The sequence below is a fragment of the Passer montanus genome, unplaced genomic scaffold (assembly GCF_014805655.1).
Source record: "Passer montanus isolate IOZ18808 unplaced genomic scaffold, ASM1480565v1 scaffold19, whole genome shotgun sequence".
Classification (NCBI taxonomy): domain Eukaryota; kingdom Metazoa; phylum Chordata; class Aves; order Passeriformes; family Passeridae; genus Passer; species Passer montanus.
Window position 1 is genome coordinate 4,974,715 of NW_024366480.1, and position 20,247 is coordinate 4,994,961.

A 20,247-nucleotide genomic window follows, 5' to 3' on the forward strand; every position below is an offset into this window, starting at 1 on the left:
CCCGGCGGTGCCGCGGTTCCGGGGGCTCGGCCGGGCCTCGGGGCCGCCGCGGGGCTGCTTACCGGGGGAGGGCGAAGGGCCAGCGCGGCCCGGAGCCCGAGCCGCGGTGCCGGGCTGTGGGAGCTGAGATCGCATCCCCGGGATCCGGGTGGGCGGCTCCGGCGGAGCGAGGGCAGCGCCCCCCGCTCCCGCTGCCGGCCCCGGGTCGCCTCCGCGCGGGCAAAGCCTCCCCGGCTGCCTCGCTGTGGCCGCTTCTGCTCAGGGAACGTGGAGGCCAAGCACCATTAGTGACTGCTGGAAAGGAGCTGGCAGAAGTGACACTGTAGGGACTTAGTGCTGAGCCGCGTCAGCAAACGGAGGTTTCCCACTGAGACAAACAGAAGCAGTTGTCCCCTGCTCCTTGCTCTATTTGTTTTTTGAAAAATGCAGCACTGTAGTTAAGATTCTGTTTTGACATCGCTGTATGTTTTTCTGGGTACGGCACTGAAAACAGTTCATAAGTTTTATTTTAGATTGTAGTATGCTGCATGAAAGATTTTTCTTTGGAAATCCATTTTCATAGGGATGAAGCAGTGTACATTACAAAAAAGTCCTGGTCATAGAGGTGTGAATAAGTGATCATTCTTACTGCTTATTCAAGGTTTCATTTTGAACACTTGGTATTTCCTGCTTTATCCTGTGGTTTTTCCTTTAATTTGCTTGGCTTTCATTTTACAGTCAGTCTGTATGTACTTTTTCTCTGACCAGCATTTGTATCTGTTTTTCAAACCATTCTGTAGCACTTCTCCTTTCTTCACTTCTTGTTTGGTATTATTCTTCATTGTTCTGTTTTCAAGGCCCCTCATGTAAAAAACACTTAAAACTCTTTTACCAAGCTTGTTGTTCCCTTGTGTGTATTTGATAATACCTCCATTTTACCTGAAATGGGAAATCATCTTCCTTCCCATGCTATTAGAAATGGAGCAGAGCTTCAGGAAAACCAATCACACAGACAAGAAATGGTGAGGGAGAAAGGGAAGTCCAGTGACTTAATGATTCCTGGCAGCTACAACTGTTTCTTCTGTGCCACTTCTGGAAATTTTATAAATATTCTTTGGAGTGTATTGATATTTGTGGAAAACATGAGAATGCAATGTTCCCTATGTCTTCCCTGAGCAGGATCCTGGATTTCTGTGTTACTGCTTTTCTGTTTTTTACTTGGATATTTGCAAGTTGCTGCTGCCACCACTTAGTTTATCCAGCATTTATTCCCCAACTTTTTCTGGTCCTAGTCTAGTGAAATCCAGACAAAAACAATTTAAAGCTTCAACGCTTTGAGAGTGTGTGTCAGCTGTAGTGGTCTCTCCCTGAACAAGTGAAGTTTACTGTAACCTTGGCTGTGCTTTTATAGGGCCAGAGTTCAGTGGAGTGCAGGAAAACCTCTCTTGTGCCAAGTCTGGCATGCATTAAGGAAGATAATGCATCACAGTAGTCTGAATAAGAGGAAAATTTGTTTTGTTCCAAATCATCAGTAATTAATAGGCCTCCTGTGGAGACCTGTTGTGTGAGATACTGCAGCTGGTGCTAGACAAAGAAGCCCTGTAGCATGTTGAAAGCTGATGTTGTGTCTGGTTTTGTAAATATTGTGATTTCTCAGCTACCTGTACCTGCCTTGGCATTGTCTGCATTTGGGGTTGTGGCACTGCTGTGCAGTGCCAGATGTCACAGAGTGTGTGCTGTCCAGGGCCTCAGGAACTGGGTGTCATCTCCTGCTGGAAATGAGGGCCCTTAAGTCCAAGGGGATGGATGGCTGCCGTGCCAGGCTGTGCTTCATGCTGGTGATTTAATGGCTGGTAAACTTCAGCTTTAGGCTTCCAGAGTAGCTGAGCAAAAGAATCAGCAACCAGGCCTATATCTTACCTGGAATTTCAACACCCTGGATAACTTCCTACCCCTAGAATGGATACACAGGTGAAGCACCTATGTGTGTTGTTTTGGGCAAAGTTTGCTACCACATACTAGTCTAGCAAATACAACATTTGGTTTGTTCTCCCTCAAAAACACTGAGTGCTGTAGTCTGTGCTCATGAAATATAGGTTAGACTCTACTCATTCAAAGCTGCTGCAGAAGACATTGCAGATATCAAAATTTGACATCTAGATTCTGTCAAGGTACCCTTTGATTTTGTTCTTCATTCTCTTATTAAAAATATCCAGTAACTCTCAGCCAGCTGTTTCTGCTTCTTAGTGACAAAAGAACATATATACTCTTAACTTCCTGAGCTTGTCTGCAAAGTAAACCAACATCATTTGTGTTTTGTACCAGCACTTTCTTGACTAATGTATGTGTAATCTTATTGATGGTTTGCAGTTGTAACACAGATACCAAGACTAGAAAGTGTTCTCCTTTTTGTTGAGATTTTTAGCTGCCAGGAGAAGCTTCTTTACTTGAAAAATTTATTGCATTTAAATAATTTCAGGCATTTATTGACTTCAAAACACTGTCCTAATCTGAAAAGTGATTGGAAAAGAGATGTCAGAGTTGAAATTTGTCTGATCTTTCTAGTTTTTTCTGATGTTTTCAGAAAAAGTTGTCTGTTGTACAGATGCTGAAAAATGTATATAGCTGTGAAAATATAATGTGGGTTTATTTGATTTCTTTTCATTTAGATTGTTTGCTTGTTGTCTTTCTATGAAATTGCAGTTGAAAGGTGCTAATATTGCAAACTCAGCCCACTTTAACATACAGGATAGGCAGTTTAAAAAATTTTTCCGACTGTGTAAATATGATTTGAAAGATAAGAAAAAATGAATTTGAAACCACCTGATACTTCTGGTAAAATCTCTTACAGTGACTGGAACTGCACTTTAGTAATATGGAATGAGATGGTTTTTTTTCAGGCAAAGCTGTGACTGCTGTATTAATGGCAGATATTTTTTCTTCTTTCTCTTGCTTCCCTTCTGCTAGCATCTTGCCTTTATCCTCAGAATCAACAACTATCAAGATAAAGGCACAAAAATGACAGAGTTCTGGTTGATTTCTGCTCCTGGGGAAAAGACATGTCAACAGACATGGGAGAAGCTCCATGCAGCAACTACAAAACATAACAACCTTTCCACTAATTCAAAGTTCAATATCCCGGACTTGAAGGTATGTAAACCCTGTGTCATGTCCTAAGAAGGGTGTTTGTTTTGCACCATCTTTATTTCTCTAGATTAAAACCTGCAGATGTTTTAGGGAGAACAGCTGACTTCTCTTGATGTTTATGTGTGGATCTAAAAAAATCATTCAGACAATGGTTATCTTTTTTTCTGAAGTTCCAAGTTAGTTGTTCACTCTGTAAGTTTTCAAGATTCAGCAACCTGTGTTCTTTCAGCAAATAAAGCATTTTTTTCTGACAGTGGTAGTCTTGATCTCATGATGGTAGGAGTTACTTGGAGAAGAAAAATAGGAACTCGTGATCTGATTATTGAGAGTTTCCTTTGACTGTTTTGTTTTGCCTTTTTAATAAATTATTTTAATTTTTTCCCCTCTGAATTGTCTGCTCATTTTCTCTGTCTGAGATACAGTGAAAAGGTTCAAATCAAAATACAGGAGTTGATCAAAGAGCTGCACTGCCTTTTCTCTGTCCAGAAGTAGCATTCTTCTATTAGAGAAGTGGTTTATCTCTGGCTGAGCATTCCAATGTGACCTGCCAATGTGTTGTGGAAAATGGAAAAAAAACTGTTTGAAAAAAACTGTGAGAAGCGAATGGTAACAAAATCTGAAAGTAGTTAATCTTGGTTTAATACAATCATCAGGGTGTGGAAAAATTATGACCCAGTGTATTCACTTAGAAAAGGTCTTTCCTGATGCCTGAAGGTTTCTTGAACAAGAATTTGGAGCTCAGTTTAATGTAGCGAGAGGCCATCAAAGCCTACAAAATTGAGGAGAAAAATGCCATCAGTCTTGGTCTACAGAGTGGATCAAGTTCAGGTGGCATAATGCCTTTTTCCTGTCTCTGCTGAGGAATGAGCCCAGGGCACAGAGTACTTCAGTGTGCCTTTTAAGATCTTCAAACTCCCTTAACTTGTATTCACATTTGGACTGTCCTGAGTTAGAATAGGGACTAGAACAAATGTCTGTCTCCTCCCAGGATATCCTTGGACATGAGTCAGGATGGCTTTCAAACTGTAGGGTGCCTGCTGTAGCATTTAGAGGAGTTATTGCTGAAAACTGTTGAGGCCCATCAGGGTTAGAAGAAATTTGTTTTGCTTCTACTGTGCTTCCTAAAAGGGGCAGAAGCTGAATATACCTTATATACAGTGGGAAATAGTCTGGTTTCTGTGGACCTGGTAAAACTGTTTAAGCAGTGAGATCCTTTAGTTAAAACTAATTTAAACAGTGGTTTAGTCTCCACTGAACAGCAGTCTTATTGCTTAAGGACTTGCTTGCCCTGAGGCTTTTAAGTGTCTAGTTAAAATGAGCTTCCTTATTGTGCTTGTGGCCCACAAGAAGGTGAGGCATGGAAAGTCATTTTGTGTGATGTTTCTTAAGTAATTCTGCTCCTTTCTGCTTCAGAGCTAAACAGAAAAAGACTAATGTGAATTTGAGTGGTCAGATATATAGAAAGTAGATGCTAGGTTACAAATATATTAAATGTTAATGACATTTTGGGTATACAGAAGATTCATTTATGCCCTGTAATATTTCAGTAAGAAATGTGTACTCTAGATACATGAAATTAGGGAAGAAAGTGTTTTTCTGGAGGAGAAGGGAAGAAAGAGTGAAAGCTTGTAGACAAGCTAGATATTTTATTACCCAAGATGCAAAAAGTCCAGACTCTTGTTGGTCTTACTGCTGCAGTACTCTTGTATTGTCAAAGTTTTTGATGTCCAGGTTGCCTCCAGGGCTGAGACTCCTGATCAGTGAAATTTCACATTTGTTCTGAAGTAGTGAATTAAGTGCTGAAGCAACTGCTTTGTGAAAAATACAATCAGTTCATAGCATAGACATTGTTTTAACATGTTTTGGATGGCTGGGTTGCAGAACTGAAACTGAGCCCCAAACTAGTGAGTTAGATCTGATCCTGTGGTGCTTTGAGCGGGGGTGGTATCTAACAAGTGAAACAGAGTGTGACTTTGGGAAATCAGGATGTCTGGAATCTTAGAGTCCAGCATTTTATGTAGTTCTGGAGAGATGTAGCTTTTACTGTTAGCTGGTTTTGTCTTTCTGTGTTTATATACATCTGCTAATGCATTTTGATCTTTGCTTCTAGGTTGGCACACTGGATGTTTTGGTTGGTTTGTCAGATGAGCTGGCTAAACTGGATGCGTTTGTGGAGAGGTAACAGTTCATTTTTAGTAGGATGCAAAGTGTTAGAATAATGATGTGATGGTTTGCTGAGTCCTCATAATACACAGGTTATTTTCAGCATTTTTTGTATCACAGTGATCCTCTGCAGGCAGTCAGCAAGCTCAGATTTAAGAAAGCTAAGATGCTGATTTTCACAGTATCTGTTCTTGAAAAAAGAAAAATAATCTGAATTTCTTATGAAATAGTTGAACATTATGCATTGATGGTTTTCACAGTATCTGTTCTTGAAAAAAAAAAAATCTGAATTTCTTATGAAATAGTTGAACATTATGCATTGATGAATTATGATTCTCTCTACAGTACTGCTGTGTGGTGCTGGGTCCTGGAGAACTGTTAAAAATTTTAAAAATTGAGCCTGACAGGTGCAGGAAGTGTTGAGGAAATGAAGTAAAAGCTTGTAATTCTAGCAGGAATACTGTTTACACACTTTGAGAAAGTAATCATGTAATTCCTAATCCATAGAAATACTTAAAAGTATTAATATTAAAATGCAAGAACTATTAATTTTGAAACAACTAATGACCTTTTGAAAGTGATTTTAAGCAAAAGTAGCAAAATTTCACATAACCAGAACTCATGGAGCCATCTTCTGTTTCAAGGAGAGCAATCTTAAATAGACATTTTTAAATAGAAACTATTGGGCCTGGCACATGTGAATAATATTTTACACAGCTTTTCAGTTAGGAAGGCAGGTCTTGAATGTCAGATTGCATTGTCAGGGTTACCCTGTGTTTAGTTTGTATTACTGTTGACTTCTGCCTCTCTACCTGTTTCTAAAAAGGGTGTTAGAATTTTGGAAGTACAACAGAACTTTTTAAAAAAACTGCAATATAGTGACATTACACTTAAATTCAACACCAGTGTGAGGGAGCTAGCCTCACCTTGTTGAGAACTGGTGAGTAGCAACAGTACAGATTTTAAATAAAGTTATGGAGTACTGAGAAATTGGTCTCCTTCAGATACTGAGCCCAGCTTGTGCTCTCAGAAAGTTTGGATGTAGAGAAGTCATCATCCTTGTTTGATCCAGTCACTTTTGAGCCAATCTCAGGCAATTTAAAATTAGTTTTATGAATGGTATTTCTCAAATGGCAGGTATGGGGTTTTGTTGGTTTTTAAAAAAATATATTTTTATCTTTATCTTCCAATTTTCAGTGTTGTGAAGAAGGTGGCCCAATATATGGCTGATGTTCTAGAAGACAGTAAAGATAAAGTTCAGGAGAATCTTCTGGCCAATGGAGGTAAAGTTTTAACCATGATATCCTAATGTATTCTAAAACTGTAGAAGGGGAGGCAACGATCCTGAAACTCACTGAGGTACAAGGAAGCCAAGAGCAAGGGGCTGCACCTGGGTCAGGGCAGCCCTCAGTGCCAGTACAGGTGGGGCATGAACAGATGAAGAGCAGCCCTGCTGAGAAGCACTTGGGAGTGCCAGTGTGCATTTTATTTCAGTAAAGAGCTGCACTGTTCTCTGAACCAATATTTTATTTTCAGAGCTGTTTAATAGAATTATCACAGCTTGTGTTGATGCAAGAGAGGCTAGTATTGAGTGAATAAGGGCTTGGAGTAATGTCTTTTGTAGACAGCTGTACAAACCTGTCACTTCAGGAGAGCCACATGGTCATTGCTGCCTTTTTTGCCATCATAACCTTCCCTTCTCCCACTCATTTTTCACACAAAGCAAAAAGTAGTTGCTCTTGTCTGTAGTTCTCCAACCATCCTTGACTTGGTAGTAAATGTCATTTACGGCCTACAGAGGTGGTGAAACCAATATCTGAAGGCAGAGGTCATGGACAATTTGCAGCTTGTTTATTTTCAAATTTCTTAAGCAACACATGGGAAGGTCCAGTCTGTTACACTTCTCTTCTGTTAGAGCAGTTCTACAGAATATAATACAGTGGTCTTTTTATTGTCAATCTTAACAAAGTTCTTTAAAATTTTAGTTGACTTGGTCACCTATATAACAAGGTTCCAGTGGGATATGGCCAAATACCCAATCAAGCAATCCTTGAAGAATATTTCAGAAATTATTGCAAAGGTAAGGTAACTCGTTTAGTAAAACTTCTGTATTTGAACTTGAGATACTTATGCACAAAACTTGCTCTCAAAGCTATTTGTCTGTTTTAATCAGCTAACAATATGGTTAGTAACCAAAGAAATACATTAGGATGTGGCTAGGGTTTGGAGAGTGCTCCCTGAAGGCCATCATGCTGTCTTTGCTGATTTTTGTTTCCTAGGATCACTGAACTAACAAATAAATAGCCAGGAAATGATGCTTACATTTCAGTTTTGCTGTACTAGCATATTGTTTGTCTGATGTTGTCAAACCTTGTGGGCTGTTAGCAGTGAACCAGGGGCTTATTAACATTCTAAAAGCTGTGGCACTCAGTTGTGAGGGGAGAAATAAGCCTTCATTGTTAGATGTAAAGAAAGCTCATTTGAGAGTTACCATGCATTTTCCTTATCTTTACTTTGGCAAAGTGTTTCATACTTGGTGGGTTTTATTTTTTTGCTTGCTTGTGAGCCTATACAGGGTCCTCAGCAGTGACTGGCTGATTTAGACAGTGAGAGAGTTCCCTGTAGACAGTCCTTGCTTTAAGATCTTCCCAGCCTCTTCAGGTTGTTTTTTTCCCTTCCCTGTTTTCTGTAGTCTGCAGACTGGCTCTTGGAACTGCCTGTGTTATTAACTGGAAATACATAACTTGCAAAAAAGAAGAGATTTTTCTGGTGTAGAGAGAGTCTTAGGTGATGGATGTGTAGGGACTATAATGGAGTTGGGATGGGGGTAAGTGCTGGCAGACTTGTGCTTTGCTGTAACTGCAGATTCCTGAAACTATTACACTGTTTTTTTGCAGAGATTGCAAAATCTTAATATGTGCTGCAAAACTGACTGAGAATGCAATTAGTACTTCAATTTTTGATATTTTCTTTGGGACTATCCCTGTATCTTGAATTTATTTCACAAATCACATTTAGTAAGTATTCCTGGAAAACACCTGCAGTGTGGCCTTTTGTTAAAGGATGACTGGCTGTCTTATGGCTCTGAAGATTTGCACATTAAAAATATCTCAAAGATATAAAATAATAATCTTAATATCTGATGCTAGCATATAGTATTTGCTTCTTCAGAAGAAGGTACCAAAATGAAGCACTGAACTTTTTACAGCACTTTTTTTTGCAGAAATTAAATTTGTTGGAAAAGAAACATAGGACATGAAGAGATATGCCCTTTATTGATAATCAAATATTCAGTGCATGTTATTCTGTGTCCCAGAGTCAGCTAGATAAATAATCTGCTTCAACGAAGCTGTAGAACCTGAACTTCAACTGTCTTACATTCTTCATCTACTTTAGGGTCCTCTCTGACCAGTTGTATTGGATAGTAAATGTAGAGAAACAAGTCTGCTGGAGTTCAGCCTGAGTCATCCTGTTGGGGGTTTCCATTTTGCTTCATGTTTAGCTGTGCTTGTATTCTATAGAGACAGCTTTAGTGTGTCATAAATCTGATTTCAAACAGTTTATAGAATATTTTTAACTGTGAGCCACAGATGTGTGTCGATAAAGTAGAGAAGGAAGATGACTGAAGATGCCTTATGTTCATATAGAAATGACCCCAAGGAGATCATATCACAGGACTTGAAACAGTTTTGTCCCAAGGCAGAAAGAGTCCTGACAGAGATGAAGTCTTCATGTAATCACATGCCAAAGTGAAGATATAGGAAAATTGATAGAGCAACATTAATTAAAATCTGGGAAGCCTCTTGACAGGTGGATGTTAAATAATTTGAAAAGTTTGGCAAATAATGAATTACTACTTTTCCTGTGTGGTTTTATATCATCCTCAGTCAGGCAGCAAATTCTGATGTCTGTCAAAATGAGTAATGGCAATTGCAGTGGGGGGTTTGTCAGCTGAGAAGAAATTACAGCAGTGTCAGAAACATTTAAAATAAAATGGTATCTGCTGAAACTATCCACCAGGTTTTTTCAGCTTTTAACTTCCAGAAGTTTTGTGAATCCCAGTGTCAATACGGAAGACTTTTGAGATGGCATCTGTGCTATGTGAGAGCTGTCACTTAATTGAGTTATTCTTTGAATTTGAAATTAGTGACACTTCCTTGTATAAGATACACGCTGATATGAGTGTGGTTGGCACGTTAACATGTACTAAAGTGCTTCATTTGTTTTGTGTTCTTCCACTTGCTGCCAAGTTATCTAAGCTGGGAATGCATAATTTTTGGTAATCATGCTAATTAAACCATCCTTCTCAAATCCATCCTCCAGGATTACTCGACCAGCAGTGGCAAACTGAACATAAGTTCTGTTCTAGTTCTTTAGACACAGTTCCTTTTGTTTTCGTTTTTAAGGGAGTAAACCAGATTGACAATGATCTAAAAGCAAGAGCCTCGGCATACAATAATCTGAAAGGGAATCTTCAGAATCTGGAAAGAAAGAATGCGTAAGTTGTATTATTTTTTTCTAATGTAGTGCAGGAACATTATCTAATCATGAAAACTTAAGAAAATGTTAACTCTAAGCTTAATGTATTTTTGAGGTGTTTATCAGTCTTGAAGAGCAGCTGTCATGAAGGAACATTTATTACCAGCTGTCTGGTTGGTGTTAACTTACCTGGGACTGAAAAGCAATTAAGAAATCATAAAAGCATGTAAAAATAGCATAAATTGCTGGAACTTCTGAGAGGAGCTTGCTGTTAGTGGTAACACTGCTACTTAGGTGTCTTGTCTAAATAAGAAAGTCTTTCCTTCACACCATCTTAACTGGTTTTCTTCCCTCAGAATTTACCAGCAGAGACAGCTGCTGGGTACACACAGACATTAAATTAAACGAGGACTGTGTGCTGTCTCGTCACGTACGTGTGATGATTATCTGAAGTACAGTTGAGGTACAGTAGTTCTGTGCACATGGGGTTGATTAATGTGCCTGAACCCTGCCATTACCGTGAGTGGCACAAGCCTGCTGGCTGATTCAGAGCCACGATCATGCCAATGACAGTACGTGACAAGCTGCTTTAGGAGTGAGACGTAAGTTCTGTGCTAAGCCATGGCAGTTTGCCAGCTGAACGCCATTAAACCTATGTGTGCTCTTGGTCTGTTATGAATACGAGGAAATACACTGCTGTAAGTTTGTATTGAAGTTCTGTACCATGTTAGTTATAACTGAGGGTCCGTGTGCTAGAATCCACAGTTAATGGTTTTTTTGCAATTTTAAATCACTTTTAAAAAGACAAGTTGGCCACTTAAGCCTGTGACGTATTTGGAATATGGAAGTGACGCACAGCAGTGGAGCCACTGATAAAAATGTCAGTGACTTTGGACAGTGAGATATAAAATGCATATAAGGACATTTTGTTTGCTCTGCTAGTAGCAGCTGTGTAGGTAAAATGTATTTTTGAGAATGCTATATTATCAAGCACTGGAAACTGTTATGCAGACAAATTCAATGCTTAAACATGTTATTGTTCTGGCTGTCTTTGTTTCTCTGCAGGGGAAGCTTGCTAACCAGAAGTCTTGCTGATATTGTAAAGAAAGAGGACTTTGTACTTGATTCAGAATATTTGGTCACATTATTAGTGATTGTGCCGAAGTAAGTTTGTTCATCCTAAGAGTAGAATACAATAAGAAATATAAATCAAATAATAGATCTCACAACTCTATAATACTGTCAGAATGACATCTGAATTTACTTGGGGCTTTCCTGGATGAGCAAACACAACTGTTGAGATGCTCAGGAGAGATAAGTGAATGTCTGTGCCAACGTTCCTTTGTTAACAAAAACTTCTCATAAGGACTGCTGAGTGCTCATGAATTTCTTAAAGAAAATGGAAATTAGATTTATGTCTCTTATCCAGTGTTTGCTATGACTAGTCATGTTCCAGATGGTGTCCTTATGAAACTAAGTGCTGAGCAAAAACATGACTTGTTTTACATTAAAAGGCTTAATCATTAAATTATCCTGGTTAGGACTATGCCAACTTGCACACTTAGTGAGTGAACTCTTTACTTCTTTGCTCTGCACATTTTTAGATTGCCTGGACACTGTTTTTTTTGAGTTTTTTTTTTCCTTAACTAAGTCTGTGCCATTGGAACCCTGCTTATGTCCTGTCAAAGGCTTACTAGGGGAGCAGGCTGTTCTTATTTGAAATGTTTGAACAACAGAAACCTCATAATTTCCCCTGGCCAAGGAAAGTGGTAATACAGATGCCCTCAAAACTGTTGTAAAATGAAAAAATGGCCCTTGGCTGGAGCTGCAAGCAAAGAAAGATTCTAATTTATGAACACCCCACTGGCTCTCTTTGCCACAGGAGCCACTAGAGTCTGTCAAATGTCAAACGCTAGTGAAGGAAAACCAGTTTTGCAGTGGCTTTAGCAGAAAGCAGGTGGTTAGACTATCTCAGCTGTTATTTTTCTTTGTCTTGTTTTTGCTGTTGAAAGGATAGAACCTTTTCACAACTAACTACAGAAAGGCAGGGCTTCCAAAATTCCCAGTCCTTCAGGCAAGTGCAGGACTCTAGGGAACCTGTTTATAATTGTGGAAGAAGTATTCCTCTGCTCAAAAGAGCAGAGTTGCGTGAGGAGGTTCTGATTAACCTTGACAGTTAATTCCATTTGGTCCCCTGAGATCTCTACTTAATGATGATTTAATTTCATAGTTCTTGCTTTTAAACTGACATGAAAACTGAAAATGTTACTTTTGCAATTATTATAGTTTATTTATCAATAATTATAAAAATGGCACGAGGAGAACTGAGTATTTCTTGAGTCTTGCATATTTCTGACAACCTACACCTGAGATGGAAGATGTGATGATGAAATGTTTTTACCTTTAAAAATAATAAAAAACTTGATCCATTAATCTCAGATTAAAAATCTAACAATAACCTGTATATTCTCTAGGTTAAATTACAATGACTGGGTTAAGCAGTATGAAACACTAGCAGAGATGGTTGTACCACGTTCCAGCAAGTAAGTTGTGAAATGCTAAGTCTTATATTTGCATGTGCTGTGTTTCAGGGGTGATCTTTATCTAGAAAGACTTGCAATTTTAAAGATTGGTCAAAAACTTGTTAATATGTCCAGCTTTATCTGACCAAATCTGATTAAATAATTGAGGAAATATTCAAATGAATTCTAGGGTTAACAAAGTTATCAGCTTATGTGAGAAGAGTAAGAGGGTTGAAAAGTTAATCTAGTTCTGGTCAGATATATTCAGCCTCTAGCTGGAGTGTGGTGGAGATAAGCAGCAAATGCTGGCTGCTGGCCTGAAAGCTTTAGGTCTGTATTCACAGGACTTGAAACAAGTTGTATGAACTCTTTGAAGACTTCCAAAGAATGGACAGCTGGAAGTGTAAATGGTTTTGTTGTGTACAAAGAAAGGTAGCCTGTCTCTTTGGGTCCCTGGTATCAAGCTGGTGTTAGGTGCTGTGGTGGGCAAAATTAAACCACTTTAACAACCTCATAACCACATTGAAGAAAAAGCCCTTGTGTAGCACAAAGCATCGGTTTGTGGTTAATTTTAACAGACAGGCTGAGGTTTTGATCAGGAATGTCTGATATTGCCAGTTCTGTGCCACTTAAAAAAACCTGAACTTGCTCTGGATAGCTTCACATTTTGAAGACCTGCTAGTGCTTCTTATTTAATTATTGGGAAATCATGGCCTAGGGCCAGCTTAAGAAAAGGCAACTTGTTAAACTGTTGGATAATGCTTGTGTTGAAGACATGTGACATTGAGGAGCAGTCTTAATCTGTTCAAGCTTTTTTTTTCCCCTAAGGTAAAGCCTCAAAATAAGCAATATTGTTTTAAATTATAAAATAGTAAATCTAAGGATCATCTTTGCAGCCTAAGAAACATTTTGTTTTGCCAACCTGTATATTTTTAATTTGTGTATTTTTCTATTTCATATCCATTTCATTTTTCTTTGTAATACACATTTCTAATAAATCTGTAGTCCAAACGTTTCTGTACTAAACCAGCCTCAATTGCCCTTTTTGTTAAAAATGTTTTAATTTGAACAAATATTGTATGAAGTGGTTTTGCGTGATGAAGTCTCTGAATGTGAACTGTAAGCTGCCATCATTTATGAAGGGAGCAATTAAGAGCAGTCAGTTACATTCTGTGTGAGGTGCTTAATTTGGGAACTAACTCTTGTATAATTATCTACATTTATGTCTTGCCTTGTAGCAATAAATGTGGTACTGTGTGACTGATCTGTGCTGACTTGAACCTGGGTAATTCTGACACTTGGTTTGTTTCCTTTCTGTGTAGTGTACTCTTTGAGGACCAAGACAGCTACCTTTGTAATGTCACCTTGTTCAGGAAGGCAGTGGATGACTTCAAGCACAAAGCCAGAGAATATAAGTAAGGTTTATTTTGTGTGCATTCTGTCTCTCATACTTTGAAGGATCTCTAGATAGGCACTTTTGATTTTATTCACTTCCAAATGCAGATTTATGGTCCGTGACTTCCAGTACAATGAAGAAGAGATGAAAGCTGATAAAGAAGAAATGAATAGACTGTCAACTGACAAGAAGAAACAGTTTGTAAGTCTTAATAAAGTGGTCATTACACTTTAGTGAGACATCTAAGACTTGTTATTGCTACATAAAATTTTCATGAAGTTGTGATTCAGAGAAAGCATTGTAGGGATGACATGATGTAGCCAGCCTGCCACCCAGCTAATCTACTCCAGGATAATTGAGTTTCATGCAGCACAAGTGCTCCTCACTGCATTGAATCAAGGGCTGGTATTGCAGCTGAAAATGTTTGAAGTTTGAAAATGGACAAGTGTTTGAATTACATAATCAGATATTACTAAAAGGATCTTTAATATAGTTAGATCATGACAACTGAGATGGGGAACTGAAAGGACAAAGGGAAGCCTCATTAAATGTCTCTTTACTTTGTATCAAAACACTCTCGAGCCATTATGTCCATAGTGAACTCTGTCTTTAGCTTGTCTTTTTTATGGTACAGATATTGAGTAGCTGCTCAAACATGCATAAATGGGCTGAGTCTTTTTCTGATGTTTGAATAAAAGCTTATTTTTTTTCCCTCTTTCACAGGGGCCTCTGGTTCGGTGGCTGAAAGTTAATTTCAGTGAAGCTTTCATTGCGTGGATTCATGTGAAAGCATTACGTGTTTTTGTTGAATCTGTTTTAAGGTAATGAGGCAGATTTGAATAGTGATATTTTTCCTAGATTTGGTAAGAATATAAATCTAGCTTGGGTTTACCAAACTGAAGCATGTGAATGCTGTTCTTCTGGGAAGGAGGAAGCAAAAAGTAGGGCAGTAAGAATAGCTGATGGCAATAGCTCTTGTTGGCAGTTGTGAAATATTTGGGGTAGATAATTGTGTATCTTCCCCTTGGATAGTCTTTTCACTATTGCTTTAGGAGTTACAGGTACTCTGTACATAGCAGGGAGACATTTGCTGATTTTTAGATTACTTTATGAGCTGCTTGTAACAAAAGCTAACTACATCTTATATTTAAATGGCAAATTTGAATAGTTCAGAATAACAACTATTTGGACTTGCAGTATCACAGCTTGGCATCGTGAAATCTATGCTTTTTCTTTGAGACATGCCTTTTATAGTCTAAATTTTTCAATTCAATATTCTAACTAGAAAATTTATCTGCTCTTTTTCTTCATACTATCCACAAGTGTTGTTACTAGTCAGGAACAGCTGTAGTTGTTCTGCAAAGACCTTTATTTTTTATAGTTGAAGACGTTCCTACCGTGGTCAGTAAAGGGCAAGGTGTTTTTAGCCTTTTTGATCAGTTGTCATAATGGAGAAAAGCAGAGGAGAAAAAGAAAACAAATCACATGAACTTGCATTCTTGCTGCTGTGGCCTTATTGTGAAAACAAAACTTGAGTAAAGAAGAAAACTGAAGCTGACTGGAATGGTGGCAGCTGTTTCCACACTCCTAGAAAGGAGGATTAAGTACACTGTCCAGCCAAGTGTCATAACCAAAGTAAACTAATGGAGTGTTCAAAATTTAGTCTATGTTCAGGTAACATTGAGAATTATGCTAAATACTCAAGGATTTAAAATTATTTTAAAAATATTTAGGCTTCTGATTTGTTATTTTAAGCTTGATGTTCTACTTTTTTGATGCCTTATGAATTGTGTGGTTTTGCAGAAATGGAAATTATCAGAATTTCATCTTCAGCAATAGGACTCTTTCTCAAAATAAAATTCTGCTTTGAATTATGAAAGAAGGTTTATTTCAGCATTTCCGTGGTTTTCTACTTGACTTCCTCAGGTATGGTTTGCCAGTTAACTTCCAGGCAATGCTGCTTCAGCCTAATAAGAAAACAATGAAGAAACTGAGGGAAGTTCTGTATGACTTATACAAACACCTTGACAGCAGTGCAGCAGCTATCATTGATGTAAGTATTTTTTAACTGCTACTAGCATGTTTAAACAAAGTCCGTTGGCATCATTAAAAAGCTATACCTCTCCATATTCTTCATTTTCTCACAGTACAGAGAATTTTGTCTCCTTAAAAAAATGCTGCTTCTTGTTTTACACTTTTGCAAGGCAGATGGTGTTTAAGTTGCAACCAGTATATTTGAAGAGCTGTCTGGTTTAAAAGTCACATGTAATTTCTTCTTACTGCATAGTGGTCCTCTGCTGAAGAAGGCTGAATCATTGTCAAAATGGAATCGGCCTTTCCATCTGTAGAGGTCTCATTTTCTTGTGTAAAAATTGGTTTGTTGGGAGGCTTATTCTACTAATTTGCTTTGTATTGAAAAGTGATGTTTGTAGTTAAAGGTTAACTGAAGATACCATGAGTTTAGCTGAATTAAAAAAGATTCTTAATGTTATATTGAATGTAATGTATTTCCAGGCCTTTTTGTGGAAAGAGGATGTGAGACAGTTTAGGTGAAAACTAAAGATGCTGAACTTACATAACGTCCTGGATCATTCAGCACCCTATAACAGTCTCATCAGAAACTGACAGTGTTTAGATGTAGTAGGGATGATGTGTTTACTATAGCAATGGATGTGAATTATCGATACAGAACTGCTTAGATTTTGAAGAAGCACTTTGTATTTACTTTCGAAAAATACTGTTTGTCATTTGTAAAAGTTTTAACTTTACCTGTTATTTAAACAGTCACTTGAATGTGAAAATTTAAGCTTAAAGTCTTACCTGGTCTCTTTGCTTCTAAAACTTTAATATTTCATCTACTTCTTAATAGAGTCTGAATTGTAAGAGTATAACTGGTTTCAAAACTTTATTTGCAGGCAACTATGGATATTCCAGGTTTAAACCTCAGCCAACAGGAGTACTACCCATATGTGTACTACAAGATCGATTGTAATTTGCTGGAATTCAAGTAAAAGTTCCCTAACATGACAATCCTCTCAGTGTTGGTGTAAACAAACAGAAGTGAGGTTGAAGTATAGTAATACTTTTAACATTCTACTAATCATATGCTTGCTTCTTATGTTAGGTGAATTGAACACACTGTGGTCCATCTCTAGACATTTTCTTTATAAAGAGCAGTGTAGGTAACCAGCTTTTAATCGACTATGTCTGTAAATGTATATTGAGAGAATTGAAGTATTTATAAACAGAGTGATTTATTTAAGGAAAAGCTTATCCCTCTTTCCTATGGTGGTCTGTGTTAATTCCATTTACTGTTGTTTATAAAAAAAACTTGTTTACAGAAGACTAGTGTAAATGTTCATGGCCATTTTGTTCATTTGATTTAGTAGATACAACTGTGTTAACGTTGTTGAACTGTGATGTAAAGTATGTAAAATTGGTATGAAATCGTGCTTTCTGAATGGTTTAAAATTACAATTGATGCACTGTAAACACAGGGAAAATAAACTTACCTGTGCAAATGTGTCACTTTCTTCTACCACATAAAATTGCAGATACTTGTGTCTAAACTGAAGCAATTATGTTAAGTCTCTAATAGTGCTGCATCGTGCATGCACTGGTACAGAAATGCAATTGGCTTCAGCACAAGTACTTTTAGGTGATGCAGGAACTAATTTTGTTTTGTGCAGAAAGTCTCAAGTATGTTGTTTGGCCACCACACATATGTATGAATGTTTTTCATGTTTATATCTTTTTGACACTAAAGAAAAGATGTGAGACAATTACTGGGAAGATGATGGCAAGCTGGGATAATAACAAGCTATGCTGAGTTGGGATTTTGATAATTCTTCTTTCTTTTCAGTCAGTTGAAGCTTGAGACAATTTTATAGCTTTGAATACTGTACTATTAGATGCTTGTTTTTTTTTTGCCACATCTATTCTCCACACAGAGAATATGATGGCTTCCTTCTAATGTGGATAGAGAGGAGTTGTTTATTTCAGTAGCAGCTATTACAAGTATTCTACCTGAGTAGCTAAATATGCAGTAAAAGCTGCAGTATCGTTTAAAATTGACTTGAATCAAGAGTGAGACTGCAGGAGTGCTGATTTATCAAAATTAGTATTTGAAGTACTGTAACCACTGTATTGTTTTCTCATTCAGTCCCTAACTGAAAATATCAGAGCTCCACAAGCACTATATTTCAGTGCTACTTTTAGTGGGATCTCTAATCATAACCCAGTAGCACCTTTGAGGAATTGGCTAACTTGGTAAGCCTACATTGATATCTCTAATTATTAAAAGGGAAGTCTAGGTTTTGAGTGCAAGAGTTGCATCTAGCTATTGATTTTGACAGGGTTTGACATCTATGAAAATATTTGCTGTGTAAATTTATGTTTGCTTTTCTTCCTATTTTTGTAGGCAAAAAGGGAAATAGTGAGATCAGGTGTCCTGTTGTGGTCACATTTCTGCTTCTCCCACTTCTCAGTCCCTTACAGAAGATAACAGCTGTTTAGTCTGCTGTCCAGGTTGTTAAAAGTGTGCCCAAGTGGAAGAGGTTTTCCCTTTTATCACCCAGCTCTGCCTCTTTCACTTTTGTTACTGCTGCTCACAAAGGTTGTCATCTTGGTTCTGAGCCCACTGTAACATGTACACTGCTTAAAGGTAAAGAGGGTTTTTTGTCCTGCCTCTCTAATCACAGGAGGAATCAGGCTAAACTGTTGTCTCTGTTCTTCACCTCAGTTCTCTTTTGATTTTGTTTTGAAAGCTGTTCTACAAACAAGTGCAGGTAAGGGCTTAGGTTTCCAGTAAGTGCTGTATAAAATGCTTTGCTGTCGATTTCACCCTGTTCAAGATACCAGTCCCTGCTCAACCAGCCTTAGATCCTTTTGGGATGAATGGAAGCAAAGGGCAGGTGGACAATAGAATGACACCACCATCCAAAGTGAGGGAAGCAGTCAATATGCTGAAAAACAGAGATGTGGAAATGCTGGAGAAATGGGCTGACAGGCCCTGCATGGACTGCAGCAAAGGGAATTGCCAAGTCCAGTGCTGGGGGATGAATAACTTATGCCCCAGTCTGGGCTGGTCATGGATAGCCAGGAAGCAAAACTGCAGAGAAGGAGCTGGGATTGCTCATGGGAAGCTAGTTTTGCTTGTGGCCAGCCATCTCCTGGGATGGCTGCTAGCAAGAGGGTGCCATCCTTCCCCACTATTTGGTACTTGTAAAGTCCTGTCTGGGCTCTATAATGCCAGGAAATGGAGTACCACAATAGAGAAAGTCCAGTGGAAGCTGCCCAACCCTGTCAGGGAGGTGGAGCATGTGACACTGACTGGGAGAATCGTTCTCTCCATGCTGGGGAAGAGATGGGAAAAGCAAAGAGTAGATTTTACTGATATTTCCAACTGCCTGAACAGAGGATACAGAGATGTGCCTGAGCACTTCTCAGAGGTACATGACAACAAGGAGAAGCAAAGGATGCAAGTTTGAATGTGGGAAATGCTCACTGGAGGCTGTGGTGGGTTGACCTTAGCTGGTGCCAGTTACCCACCAGCTGCTCTCTCACTACTCCTGCTTGATGGGACGGGGGAGAAAACAGGGTGCTAAAGCTCCTGAGTTGAGATAAAGATGTAGAGATTGCTTACCAGTTACTGTCACAGGCAAAACAGGCTAGCTAGGCTTTGGGAAGATGGGAGAGCTGGAGTTGCAGAAGTTTATTGGCAGTTCAAGAAGATTTTGTCTGTGAGAAGCAGACAAAAAGTGAAACACCTTATCCCCTTTTTTTTTATTCCTGAGGCTCAGCTTAACTCCTTTACTTCTAACCTCTGTCCTTCTGTCCAGCAGCTTAGAGAGATGGGGAATAAAAGTTATGATCACATGTTCATAATAATTCCTCTCTGCTTTATCTTCCCCCTCACATGTTCCCCTGCTCCAGCATGGCTCCTTCCACAGGCTGCAGTCCCTCAGAGTAAACCTAGTCTAGCACAGATCCTCCTGAGTCGCATTTCCTTCAGGGCTTGTCCCCCTGGTCTGGTTTGGGTCCTCCAGAGGTGCAGTGTGGATATGTGCTCTGGCACAGACCTCTAATTAGGCTGCAGGACTGTTCCTGCTCCACTGTGGTCCCCTCTGTGGGCTATAGGGAAATAAATAACCTGCAGGGTATTTCCTTTCAATGATGGATCTAGTCTGGCATTACCTCTGGCTGAGTAGATTCAAAATTGCTGTTTAAAAGAAAGGAATATTGCAGGGTATTAAATATTAGTAACCAGCCTGGAATAGCTGATGTCTGGATATTGTTGGGCCTTTCTAGTGATGAAGAGAGATTCTTTGGATACAGGAGCTGGGAGTGAGTTAGATTAGTTAGTCAGTCAGATTTGATTTATAGGGGAGAGCTAGAACCAGACCCACAGAATTCTACAGTTTATTTTATTTCTGTGGTTCTTCAAAGACTTCTGGCAACTGAAACAAAGTTAAAACTGCAGAAATGCGAATTTTTCATTTTGTTTCCAAGAAGCATGGCAAGTGATTAGGTTAGAGAGTAATTTGTGGAAGAAATTAAAAA

At 38.6% G+C, this 20,247-nt stretch overlaps 1 protein-coding gene across 1 annotated transcript in view; it reads left to right on the forward strand.

Annotated features, from left to right (window-relative positions):
* The window catches only part of ATP6V1C1 (ATPase H+ transporting V1 subunit C1), a 17,558-nt gene extending 346 nt beyond the window's left edge, over positions 1-17,212 (forward strand). Inside the window, exons 2-13 of the mRNA XM_039706222.1 lie at positions 2,947-3,129; positions 5,237-5,304; positions 6,487-6,572; positions 7,275-7,369; positions 9,696-9,787; positions 10,834-10,932; positions 12,243-12,311; positions 13,613-13,705; positions 13,794-13,887; positions 14,410-14,507; positions 15,613-15,739; positions 16,602-17,212. Coding sequence (XP_039562156.1) covers positions 2,998-3,129; positions 5,237-5,304; positions 6,487-6,572; positions 7,275-7,369; positions 9,696-9,787; positions 10,834-10,932; positions 12,243-12,311; positions 13,613-13,705; positions 13,794-13,887; positions 14,410-14,507; positions 15,613-15,739; positions 16,602-16,697 — 1,149 coding nt within the window. The 5' untranslated portion in view covers positions 2,947-2,997 and the 3' untranslated portion in view covers positions 16,698-17,212. The remainder of the gene's footprint in view (positions 1-2,946; positions 3,130-5,236; positions 5,305-6,486; positions 6,573-7,274; positions 7,370-9,695; positions 9,788-10,833; positions 10,933-12,242; positions 12,312-13,612; positions 13,706-13,793; positions 13,888-14,409; positions 14,508-15,612; positions 15,740-16,601) is intronic.
* Positions 17,213-20,247: the final 3,035 nt, after the last annotated feature.